This window comes from Camelus ferus, chromosome 22 (genome assembly GCF_009834535.1).
Source record: "Camelus ferus isolate YT-003-E chromosome 22, BCGSAC_Cfer_1.0, whole genome shotgun sequence".
Lineage (NCBI taxonomy): Eukaryota > Metazoa > Chordata > Mammalia > Artiodactyla > Camelidae > Camelus > Camelus ferus.
This window is the reverse complement of record NC_045717.1, coordinates 18519844-18533029: the sequence shown is the minus strand read 5'-3', so window position 1 is coordinate 18533029 and position 13186 is coordinate 18519844. Positions and strand designations below refer to the sequence as shown.

Sequence of the window (13186 nt, the reverse complement as noted above, 5' to 3'; positions counted from 1 at the left end):
ACTCTAACTGTCCTGAGGGCTGGAGTCATTGGGAGGTGTCTTCACTCATATATCTGGCACCTGGACTGGGATTACTTGAAGTCTGGCCTCAGTGGGATTGTCGAGGGGAGCACTTCCATGTGGCTTGGGCTTCCTCACAACATGGTGGCCGGGGACACACCTCCTGAGAGCCAGATGGGAGCTGCATGGCCGCTGTCACTTCCACCACATTTTATTGGTTAAAAGAGTCACTAAGGCCAGCCTAGACTTAAAGGGAGGAGAATTAGACTCTACTTCTTGGTGGAGTGGCATGCTCACATTGCCCAGGAGCATGTAGGACATGAGACATTGTTGCGGCCATCTTTTGAAAACTTAATTTTCCATAGCTGTGGAAAGAGGGAGAAAGGAGGAGTCATGGATAAGTCTTGGACTGTTTGCCCCAAAGGCTGATGGTGGTCCTTTCTGAAAACAGGCAGGCTGCCTCGTGGGCCTCAGTCTGGCCATTCCACTGCCTTCATGGGGTTCACAGGAAACTCCCACATACTTGCTGTATTGAAAGATGCAGCCACTCCTACTGCAGCCCTTTCCCCCTTGTCCACCCTTTCACTTCACGCTGTTTGGGGTGTGAGTCAAAACCTCATCCATGGGATGGACAGATCACTCCCTCTCTCTTTAACATTCACTTTTCAAACATCTTCCAGTTGATGACAAGCGCAGCATGAAAAATCTTCCTTTGCAAGTTCTGTGTGTATGACTATGGTTGGCAGCCTTCAAGTTGGCCCTAAATGATCCCTAGGTCTTGATACTCATGCCCTCGCATAGTTTCCTCCTATAATAACTCAGAGCTGATCCATGTGATAAGTATAGTGGAGATCATAATTTGTGACTTGTGAGGCTACATCATTAAAGTCTCTGTGGCTTCCGCCTTGGCCTCTGCCATGTTGTGAGGACACGCAAGCCCTTTGGAGAGTCTCATCTGGCAAGAAACTGAGGCCCCCTGCCAATAGCCATGTGAAGGCACCATCATGGAGGCAGATCTTCCAGCCCCATCCCAGCTTTGACTGCAGCCCCACACAACATCTTGAATGCAACCACATGACAGCTCTCAAGGCAAAACCAACTGGCTAAGCTGCTTTTGAATTCCTTAACTTCAGAGACTGTGTGGTAATAAATTGCTATTGTCATTTTAAGTAATGAAGTTTTGTGCCTAATGTGTGATGCAGCCATAGTTAACTGAGCCTAGCACTTCACTGTGGAATGTGGGAGTACTTAGCTCCTATCACTTTAACATCTTGTTGCAAATGTCACCACCTCCAGGAGACCTTCCCTGATCACCTCTCTACATTAGCCCCCATCCTGTACCTTTATGCTGTTTTATTTTAAAATAATACTTAGTTACTATTGGAAATAAAATTTTAAAAAACCCAAACCATATTGGTCATTTCTATATTTCTTTACAGGTTTATTGTCTCTCCTGTCCTGATGGAATTTCCATGAAGGAAAGAGCTTATCTGTCTTTTTCACCCAGGGCTTGGTGCTTTGTAGGAACTCAAATGAAGGGGTTGTTGTCATTATTACTTCTGTACATGAGTCCAAACTGGGGAGAAAGTGTGTGTGTGTGTGTGTGTGTGTGGTATGGGGTGTTACCCTCAAGATGGATTTGCATCTTCTTGACTTGTAAAGAAAAAAGGAAATGAGAGATTTCCAAGGCACCTGAGTAGGGGGCACAAGAAGCAGAAGCTCTCAAGCTTCGCCTGCTCCTTCTCAGGCTCCTGTGTTAGCTGTAGCCATGTGCGCCCTGTATACTAACTCTCGGTGTGGGGGCCTTCCAGGTATGGCGCTGGCCAGGCACGGGCTGGGGGCCAGGGGTGGGTCAGGACGCATGTTACATCATCCACCCCTTGGGGCTGGAGACCAAGGCAAGAGGGACAGAGAAGGGGACGGGCTGGGCTCTCACTTGCCTTTCGTCTGGAAGGGTCCAGAGAGGAGGATGATGATGATGATTATGAGAACACAGCACCACCCTACAGGGACCTTCCTCCCAAGCCAGGTAAGAGGACTTCTCAGAGGCTAGGTGAAGGGATTCGTAACCTGAGGGGTGGGGGCTGGTGGGGGAGCAGAGTCCTCAGGGGGAGCTGGCTAGGCACTGCAGATGTACATGGTCAGCCTGCCCAAGCTAGGCACCGTGGTGGTAGGAGAATCCATGCCTCCACCTTGAGGTCTTTCAGGCTGGTTGGGGAGGCAGTTCTGGGTACAGTCTTGGGTGAGGTGGTGCAAGAGGGGAGGGACTCTGAGGGAAGGGCCCTTCACTGGTGGGAGGATTAGGGGTCAGACGAAGGGACATTGGAGTGGGACTCGAGGGATGGTAGAAAGACCATTGTCTCCCAAACCTCCTCGCATTCACACCCGGGGCCCAGGTTTGCCTTTAGACTTGAGTGGTCCCTGCCTGGCTGGGGATTCAACAAGAGTCTGATAAGTGTATATAAAAGTGGAGGAATTGAGGTTTCCTTGAGTCAACTCCCGCCGGGTCCCCTGAATATCCTCGGACAGGGGCCATTCCATCTGGCTCCACATCTCTCACTTATGAGTCCAGATGGGGGTCAACTTGGGAGGTCCCAGGGGACCATAGAGCTCAGTATGAGTTAGGAGGTGAACTGGACTCTGCTGTTTGATTGTCTGTCTCCAACTGCAACCTGGCCCCACACAACCCCCAAACCCAACTTCAAGACCCACCCTATCCCCATCTTTGTCAAATCTGGGCCCCTGTCATATCCCATGTCCATGTCCAAATGCATAACCATCACCAAGCCCCAACATAACTACAACCCAATCTCAGCCTCTTCCTAGATGCAGCTATAACCCCATTCTTCATCCCAAACTTATCTTGAATCACAGTGCTATTCCTACGTCCATTACTGTTGCTGATCCTTCTTCAACCCCATCCTCATCTCAGTCCAAACCCTCATTCCAACTGCAGCGTTGACTCCATGACCCCATCCCCATACACAAATTCACTTGTGTCTTTAATTTAGGGTGATCAATTGTCCCAGTTTGCCCAGGGATTAATGACTTCCAGTTTTAAAAGTAAGAAAGTCCTGAGTAATTCAGGATGGTTGGTCACTGTATCTTAACTCTGTCCTCATCTCCAAGCCCAATTCCAGTCTCATGCCCAACCCTATCCCTAATCCTCCATTGTAATCCCAATCCTGTCTCCATCACTGCCTTCAGTCTCATTCCCATTCTCAAAGCAGCTCTAACTTTGGGCTTCATTTCTGCAGTTTCGGTGGCTCCACCAAGGCCTCAAAGAGCAGGTGAGCTGGGCTGTGGGTACAGGAGATCCAGCGCTGGATTTGTCCTGCTCTGGGCCTGAACAATCATTCCTACCTCCTCAGGAAAGAAAATGGAGAACCCCCCACTTCCTTGCAAGCTTCCAATGAACACAGGTAAGGATTTAGGATTGGGACCTTCTTGGTCACCTGGCTGAAGCCCTGCTCTGCATGACTGTTGTCTTTCCAACCCCTTCCAGGACAGAACCTCACCCCTGTCTCCCGCACAGCTCCTCAACCTGGTGAGAAGAGGGAATACCTGTTAAGAAGCCTGAGAGGGGACACCCGGCGTCTTCCCTCCAGTTCCCCAATTCTGCCCAGAGAGCAAATCAGAGGGCACGGGGGAGGGGGCGCGTGGTTGTTGATCTTGAAACACAGAGTCTTTCAGTGACTTCTGAATAAACCTCTCTCACTTTCCTCCCAGGCACTAATCTGGAGCATCCTCCATTCCAGCCGCCTACAACCAGTAAGTCCTCTAGATGTGCCTCTGTTTCCCCTCTCATGGTGGCCAGTTTATTTGAGACCAGTAGCTCTGGAGTGAGACCCTGGGAGAGAAACATTTCCTTTCAGAAGCTCCTCCTTTCTGAGTCTAGACCAGATCCCCCGGGGACCCAGGGTGTCTACCAGGTACTCTTCAGGCCCCACTTCCCACATGCATCCGTTACAGGAAATGTTCTCTGCTCCGGATGCAAGGGTCCACAGCTTGGGCCCCCTGGGAGCAGCTTGGGCAGGGGTTGCTGGAAAGTAGAAGATAATGCAGCATAAATGTTAAGGGCAGAGCTGGGTCGAGGTTGTGCTTGATGTCTCCAAGCCCTCAGTTTACTATTTTGCAAAATGGGAATATTTAAATCAGTATTGTAAGAGTGAGAATCCAATAAGATAACGAGTGTAATGGAATGCTTAGCACATAGTGTGTGTTCCATAAATGCTCTGGGCTTCCTCAGGGTTCACACCCCCTGACATTCTCTTGATGACCCCTTCTGGTGATACAGTCATGACCACAGACCTTTGTCTCCCTGCTCTTGGAGAAAAGTTCAAGGGTCCCTTCCTCACTATCTGAAGCACCAGCGTTAGTCTCTCTGTCCCCATCCCCCCCCCCAGCGACTCCAGTGCCCTGTCTCAGTCAGAAGTCCGGAGGTTCTAGGTTCTTCCAGGAGGAGAGACTGATGGTGTACCTGTGTCTGCTGGTGGTGGTGTCACTGCTCATGGGCTGCACTGGTCTGGTTGTGACCCTGATTAAGTGTGAGTAAGGCAAGGATGGGGCATGCAGAGAAATTGGAGAAGAGGTATGGGAGGACGTGGGCTCATGCTGGACTCCTTCTCATAGACCAGGAGGTGGTGGAAGAACTGAGGATGTTAACCTTACAGCAGATGGAATGGCAAGCAAACGGTGAGTGCTTTCAGTCATCCCTTCAAGCCATGCACCAACATGATCCTCAAAGCCAACTTCAAGGTCAACCCCACCCTGACCCCATCTTTGCCAGGCACTGTGCTAGGTACCAGGGTCGGGGCGGGTGGGTGGGTAGGATTGTGACCACATCAGACATAGTCCCTGTCCCTGTGGCATGTGTGCAACAGCACAGCTCTTGCTTCTCTCTGGTGTGTCTGCAGTCAGTGGTGGGTAGGTGGGTAGATGGGGCTTTGGGTCTCTAACCCTCCAGCCCATCCCTGTTGACAGTGACCGGCATGGCAGGGCTGGCCGGCCTGAAGAAGGACATTGATCACGTAAGCGCCTACACCAACCAGTCCCTGCTGGAACTTCGGGGTTTATTAGGTGAGGAGGATTGAGGAACTTCCCTGAGAAGTTCCTCGGGGGGGCATGGCAGAGCTGGTACATTGCACAAATCCACGGGAGTGATTCCCAGGGCAGTCTATGTGAATGGTGCCCCCTGGAGTTGAGCAGAGCACAGCCTGCACAACTGTGCATGGTGCACTGTACATGACCCTGGTCCTGGGGCCACTCTGACAGAATCCTCTCCTGTCCCCAGATAGTACCAGCGTCACCTGCTCTGAAGGCTGGCTCCCTTTTCAGGGTAAGTGTTACTACTTCTCTCCAAGCACCAAGTCATGGGATGAAGCCCGGAAGTTCTGCCAGGAGAATTACTCTCATTTGGTCATCATCAGTAGCATTGCTGAGCAGGTGAGCCATTCCTTCCAAGCCCTTGAGATACAGCAGGGCAAACCTCCCTCTCTTCTGAGATTCATGCATCCTTCTCTGGCCTGGATGTAGAGAAGCTGGAATTGCTTTTGAGTCACTAAGACTTTGCATAGCAAGGTTAAGGGGGTATGCTCTGCTTGAGTTTACATCCTAATTGTGTTTACTTATCCTCTCTGAGTCTCTGTTTTCTCTCTAACACTGAGATATAATAATGGCTATCTCTTAGGTAGCACTTTCTGCTCTCCAGATTGCATTCTAAACATTTTACATGTATTAACGTAATTCTAAGGACAGTCTCATAAATTAGTATGCGAGTCAGGAGAGGTTACGTTACGCCAAAGTAACAGACTGTCCCTATAGCTCAATGGTGAAAGTGAATGAGGCAAGTCATATATTGGCTCTTGGAGCTTCTACCTATGTGCACTCGTACAGCAAGTCCCACGGGCATGTCTATGCTTTAAGGTGGTAGGGAAACACAGTTTCAGCTGTGTGTAAATAGAAGGAGAATTGGAATATGTGTAAACAACTTTAATGACTTAATGTTACTATAGCCAGGTGGTAATAGCATTTATACACAGGACATATCATTACATACCAGTACTTCACAGATGAGGAAACTGTGGCATATTTCGCTGAAGCACCTTGCTTGTTACAACTGGTAACCGGGAGCTGGGATTTGAGCCCAGGAAGCTGGTTTCAAAGTCCATGCTTTTGACTGTCAACCTCATAGCACCGTATAATTAGTGTGTGCATGGTTTACCTTTTCCCATCCTTTTACTTTTAACCTATCTATGTCATTATTTAAAAAATAGATTTCTCATAGATAGCATATAGGTGGGTCTTTTTTTATTTAATTTCAATCTGACAATATCTGGTTTTTAATTGGTGTTTTAAAACCATTTACATTTAATGTAATTATTGATTTGGTTAGATTTAGTCCTACCATCTTACTTTTTTTTCCTTTATGTCCCTTAAAAAAATCTTTCTGTTTCATAGCATCGTTTGTATGAGTAGCTAATATAGCATAGATTGCATGAGAAAATAGCATGACTGTTCCCACTGCACTTGCTCAAGTGGTAGGAAGGTGTTGATCCTGCTCTGCACACCATAGGGACTGGGAGGGGTATCGGGGGTGGCATTCACAAGCCCTAAATGTGTGTGACAGAGCAGAGGGCATGGAGAACTGATGGCTGAATGAAGTCTGTACTTGCAGATCTTTGTGTCCAAGGCTCATGGCTCTCCGCGGGTACACTGGCTGGGGCTGAATGACAGAAAACTTGAAGGGGACTGGAGGTGGCTGGATGGGTCACCTATCACTTTGAGGCAAGTATCCATGTCTCTTCAGATCTCTTCTCCTTGTGGGTCCTTGTGCAGTCCAAACCAGCAAATTCTCTAGAATCCCAGGCTGAGCTGGACAGGGGAAGCACAAGGGTGCTTTTTGTTTCTGATAGGGCTTCTGGACCCTGTACTTTTAATTTCCCTCCATTGCAACATAATAATCTTATAAAGAAGTACTATTATTACCTCCATTTTAAAGGTGAGGAAACTGAGGCACAGAGAGGGTAAGCAACCTTCCCAAGGTCAGATATCTAGCAAGAGGCAGTGCCACCAACCTGGCATCAAAGTCTGTGTTCTTAGCCATTATGCTTTACTTTCTCAAGGAGTGTATGTATTTGTATTTTATTTTAAGATCTATTTTGTCTGGTGTGAGTAATGCTACTCCAGCTTTCTTTTGGCTTCCGTTTGCATGGAATGTTTTTTTCCACCCCCTCATTTTCAGCCTGCATGTGTCTCTAGCTCTGAACTGGGTCTCTTGTAGACAGCATATATGTGGGTCTTGTTTTTTATCCATTCAGCCGGTCTATGTCTTTTGGTTGGAGCGTTTAATCCATTTACATTTAAGGTAATTATCGATATGTATGTTCTTATTGCCATTTTGTAATTGTTCTGGGCTTGTTTTGTAGGTCTTTTTTTTCTCTTTCTTCTTTTTGTTCTCTTTCCTTGTGGTTTGATGACTAGAGAAGTTCCTTTAATGTTCTTTGTAAAGCTGATTTGGTGGTGCTGAATTCTTTTAGCTTTTGTTTATCTGTGAAGCTTTTGATTTCTCCATCAAATCTGAACAAGAGCCTTACTGGTTCTCCATCAAATCTGAACAAGAGCCTTACTGGATAGAGTATTCTTGGTTGTAAGTTTGTATTTGTATTTTAAATAAATATTAACAAATTGTCCTCCATACTGGTTATACCAATTTATTCTCTCACTAGCTTGACTATAATTTTTGCCCACACAGTCATCAAACTTTAGGAAATTTTGCTGCTTTAACTGTAGGTGAAAAATGGATCCCAATGCAGTATTAATTTGCATTTCTTTTATGACTGAGGCTGGGTATCTTTTCATATGTTTAATAGCCACAGGTATTAACTTTTCTGTAAGTTATCTATTCATATTTTGTGTTTTTTATATTGGGAATTCAGTCTTTTTCTTACTGAGTTCTAAGAGCTCTTCATAAATTAGAGATATTAGTGTTTTGTCTGGGGATTTTATTTTTTATTAAAGATTCCTGGAAGGAAGCACAGCTCTGTAAAAAGAGATGGTGTGACATGGTGTGGCACAGCAGATGCTCGGCTCAGACCCCTTGATGGGGCTGGTGCAGGCTTCTGCCAGCAGGGGGCATCGGCTGCTAATAGTTATGTTTCCTCCAGAGAGTTGACCTCAGCTGAATGGAAGCCTGCTCAACTAGGAGTTCATCCCGCTCCCACTGGGGTCATCCCACAGACATTGACTGGTTAAGAGAAACCTGGACCCCTTTTTTCAAATTGGGGTAACTCTGTCGTGTCTTCACATTCCAGAGCTCCCTGTAGGATTAGGCTGAGACTAGACCAGGCAGAACCCACGTCCTTGCTCAGTTCCCTACCCTGCCCCATCCTGTTTCTTTCACTCCTTCTCTCCTGAGAACAACCCTTAATAAATCCCATGCACTTGAACTGCCCAATCTGGCTCTGCTTTAAGGGAATATGACCTAAGACGTTACAATACCTGGAAGGTTGGGAGGAACGCAGGTGTAATAGAAATATTCTTTGGAAGAGAAGGCAGACACAGACCAGATGCAGGAAACTGATTCAGGAGTGGGGAGACTTCCTGGTGAACAGGGAGGTGGGGCTGAGTTAGACAAGTTAGGGTGAAGAGGATAATACAGCATCTTCAGCTAATTCTGAAAGGCTGAAGAAATTATTCTGATGGAAGAAAGAGCCCTGAACAATGAAGGCCTTTTTTTTTTCTTTTTCTGATATATATTTTTTAATTAGTAGACTTCATTCTTTTTTTCTTTTATTGTTTTTTATAAATATGCCCTCTTTAAAAAAATTTTTTTGGGGGTGAGGTAATTAGGTTTATTTGTTTGTTTGTTTGTTTATTTAAATGGAGGTACTGGGGATTGAACCCAGGACCTCGTGCATACTAAGCATGTGCTCTACCACTGAGCTGTAATCTTTTATTGTCTTTTTATTGAAGTACAGGAGTATATAAGTAACAGGTGTACAATATAGTGAGTCACAATGATTAAAGGTTATAATCCATTTATAGTTATTGTAAAATATTGGCTATATTCCCCATGTTGTACAATACATCCTTGTAGCTTATATTATACATAATAAATTGTACCTCTTAGTTCCCTACCCCTATATTGCCCCTCCCCCTTCCCTCTCCCCACTCATAACCACTAGTTTGTTCTCTGTATCTGTGAGTCTGCTTCTTTTTTGTTATATTCACTAGTTTGTTGTATTTTTTAGGTGCCACGTATAAGTGATATCATACAGTATTTGTCTTTCTCTGTCTGACTTATTTCACTCAGCATAATAACCTCCAAGTCTATCCATGTTGTTGCAAGTGGCAAAATTTCATTCTTTTTTATGGCTGAGGAGTTTATTCTTTAGAGCAGTTTTAGATTTATTTACAGAAAAATTGAGCAGAAGTTAAAGAGAAATATTTCCCATATTCCTTCTCTTCTGCACACATTTTTTTCTATTGTTAATATCTTGCATGAGGGCGGTGCATTTGTTACACTTGATAAAATAATATAGAAATACTTATTAGGAACTAAAGTCCATAGTTTACATTAGGGTTCGCTCTTTGTGTTGTACGTTCTATAAGTTTTGACAAATGCATGATGTCATGTATCCACCATCACAGTATCGTATGGAATAGTAGATTCACTGCCCTGAAAAAATCCCCTGTGCTCCACCTATTCATCCATCCCCACACCCACTTTTTCCTCCATCCAGCTTTTGGGACCCACAGGAACCCAACAACCTCCATAATGAGGACTGTGCCAGCATGAATGGAGGTGGCACCTGGAATGACCTCTCTTGCGACAAAACTACATATTGGATTTGTGAGCGGCAATGTTCCTGTTGAACATCAGAGCTGAGGTTGGGCGGGAGTCTGTACCCGGTGCCCCTCGGGTCTTGGACATGAGAACCTCCTCTCCGTCTGAGAACTGACACGGATGTGCCCCAGACGGAGCCGAAAGCCTGGATGGAGCAAGTTTCCTGGGGTGCAAGTCAGACCATTTGTAGGGCGAGGACTAGGGGGCTTGCGCAGTTGGATGGTGTCTTAGTCTGTTCAGGCTGCTGTAGCAGAATACTGTAGACTGGGCGGCTTTAGCAGAAGTTTATTTCTCGAAGTTCTGGAAGCTGGGAAGCCCAAGATCAAGGCTCAGGGAGACTCAGTGCTTGGTGACATCCCGCTTCCTGGTTCCTAGATGCCCCCTTCTTGCTGAATCTTCACATGCTGGAAGGGATGAGAGCTCTGGGGGGGGGCTTTTATAAAGACACTAATACCATTAATGAAGGCCCCACCCCCATGACCTAGTCACCTCCCAAAGCCCCACCTCCTAATACCATCACAGTGGGGATTGGGATATGAAGTTTATTTTGGTGGGGGGATACACAGCTCAATCCATAGCAGATGATGAGTTGAAGGGACTCCATGTCTTAGTAATGGTCTCCCAGTTCTGGGCTCTGGAGGAAATTCACTAAGCCCCTGATCATGGCTCTTAGTAAATGATGCTGGCCCCGGGAGCTCCAGGTCTGACGCTGATTGAGCTGGAGCTGAAAATACCCTGCCTCCTCTGGGCATGATGCTCTGGGACTGAGATCCCTACTGCCCACCTGATGTGCACAGCTTCTGCGAAACAGGTGGGGCAAAATTACTCTTGACAAGCTGCGTTCTCGGTGTCTCTTGGCCAGATCCTCAGGATGACAATGGAGATATCTACCCACATGTACCTTGAGGCTGTTTGTGGTCTGTACAACTCTTTGATGAAGTAATTCACCCTACTTATAAGTGGGTCTTCTTGGATTGTTAGCTCTTGCAATGTTAGAGCTTCTCAAAATGCCAGTTCATCGTGAGGTCCTCGCTAACTGTTAGTCTTCTGGGGCCACCATAATAAAGTGCCACAGACTGGCTTAAACAATGGAAATGTACTGTCTCGCAGTTCTGGAGGCTGGACGGCTGAGAAAGGGTGTTGGCGTGGTTGGTTTCTGGTGAGCCCGCCCTCCTTGGCTTGTAGATGGCTGTCTTCTCTCTGTGTCCTCACAAGTTCTTCCTTTTGTAAGTGTCTGTGTCATAATCTTTCTCCTTTTAAGGATACCAGTCATGTTGGATTTGAGCCCACCCTAAGGACTTCATTTTAATTTAATTACCTCTTTAAAGACCTTACCTCCAAATACTGCCACACTTTGAGGTGCTGGGCCTACAGACTTCTACATGTGAGTTTTAGAGGTGGGCGCAATTCAGCCTGTAACACCCACTGAAAGCCAGAGGTACCCCTCCCTGTCCCTGTGCCAATCAAAAACACGCCCTAGATGGCTGGTACTTCCCCCGGCTGAGCACAACTCAACACAGCAATCCCTTTGGATAATCCCTGAATTGTCTCCAGGGGTGGGTACAAACCAATCGATTTAGCATTCAACAAGTTAATAGTAGATTCATTCCTGTTTTGACTGAGAACAAGGCGAGGAGGCTCTGAGCAGGGGAAGCAGGGAGTTGGGGGGTATTGGTGTTCAGTTCAATTCCTGATCCCCGTGTACTTGTCTCCTCTCACCTCCACACCTGCCCCCAACTCATCGATATTGAAGCTAATCCTGCATACAGCATAGACTACAGAGTGGGTGGACATCCTGTTCTAAGCCCTCCACCCAGGGGACCTTTGGCCCAAGCAACTGTTTATCTGGGGTCAGGGGAAGTTCCCCCATCTCAGAAGAGGAAACTCCCATTGTGTGTGTTGAGAAATGGGGAAGCAGAAGGGCTGTGGTCACATCTCTGAGACAGGCTGAGGGGCAGTGGTCCACAGTATAGCCAGTCCAAACCTATCTTTCTTCTACATCTCTCATGACTGTCTAATTTCAGGTAGAGAGGAAAATGTGAAGGAGGTTCTCTTTACCACTTTGGGTCCAGGGGACCACAGGTTGGGCATTCTTGGTGGTTTTAAAAAAATGCCACAGTTTATCAAGCATATATTGTGCACTAGATAGATACAGCAGCTCTCATTTAATTTTCATGATGATTCTGTGAGGTTGGAATAATTATCAACCCCATTTTATAGCTGGAAAAACTGAGGCTCAGGGCGGTCTCATAGCTTGTCCATTGTGTTGAGTGGATAAGTAGGAGAGCTGGTATTTGGATTCAGTCTGTGCCTCCAATGGTTGATCTCTCTCTGTAGCACCTGCTGCCTTTCAAGGGACTGTAAACCTGAATTATCCCTGAAAACTCTAACCCTGTAGCTCATGCCTCAGCTGGCAGTTATGGGAAAGGAACACTATGATGTGGAAGAACAGACATCCTGGGCTGAGACAGGAGACCAGGAATTGGGTGCTGGATCTGTTGATAACAATCTGTGTGGCTCTCCTGGGGCTATTATGATGCAGATGAGGGGTGATGGGGACCAGGGGACCAGGGCAGAAAGAATTCTGGATCTATTTTGAAGAGACAGCTAATGGGATTTGCTGATGAATTAGATGTTCGGTGTGAGAGAAAGAGAAAATTAAAGAATGACTCCACGGTTTTCAGCTCAAGTAACAGGAAAGAAGGAGTTATGGTTACTAGAGATGGAGAATGAAAAAATGCTTACACAAACAGCACACTTAAATTTAGGTTGTTCATGAACTCCTGCTGAGTTCTTAGGACTTCTCTTGAGTCAAGGATGGAATCTTGTGTGTAGCAGATGTGGTCATGCCCTACTTATATTCTTAAATTTTTTTTAATTTAATTTTTTTATGTTTTAATTTTTGGGGGGGTAGGTAATTAAATTAATTTATTTATTTATATTTGTTTTTTAAAGGAGGTACTGGGGATTGAACCCAGGACCTTGATGCATGCTAAGCACATGCTCCACCACTGAGCCATAGCCACCCCCCACTTCTGCTTATATTCTTGATCCTCCTGTTTTCACTGATTTCTGATGGCCGGCAGCTGCCACTGGAGCCCACCTGATCCATCAGATGGCAGGTGAGAAGTGCTGGGGGTAAATGCTTCCTAGGACAGTCCTCAGCCAAAGCCGGTACTTGGTGTGCGCATACCCCAGCTCCCTCACCCCTCAGGTGAGTGGACTCTGAGATCCGTGTCCTGTGTGATTTCCCAGAGGTGTCTGCTGAGAGTAAACTCCCACTGCCTGCTCTAGCACACATCTTTGAACACATCTTGTGCTGGCTGCCTTTCTTCCCCT

At 46.4% G+C, this 13186-nt stretch overlaps 1 protein-coding gene across 1 annotated transcript; it reads left to right on the top strand.

Moving 5' to 3' along the window:
* Positions 1-1705: 1705 nt before the first annotated feature.
* Positions 1706-11604, top strand: CLEC17A (C-type lectin domain containing 17A). Its single transcript, XM_014554001.2, has 12 exons — positions 1706-1811; positions 1955-2029; positions 3258-3290; positions 3372-3422; positions 3506-3547; positions 3730-3771; positions 4407-4547; positions 4633-4695; positions 4984-5079; positions 5294-5445; positions 6677-6786; positions 9744-11604. Exons 1-12 carry the CDS (start codon positions 1769-1771, stop codon positions 9874-9876), a joined length of 981 nt encoding a protein of 326 aa, XP_014409487.1. The 5' UTR covers positions 1706-1768; the 3' UTR covers positions 9877-11604.
* The last annotated feature ends 1582 nt before the right edge of the window (positions 11605-13186 follow it).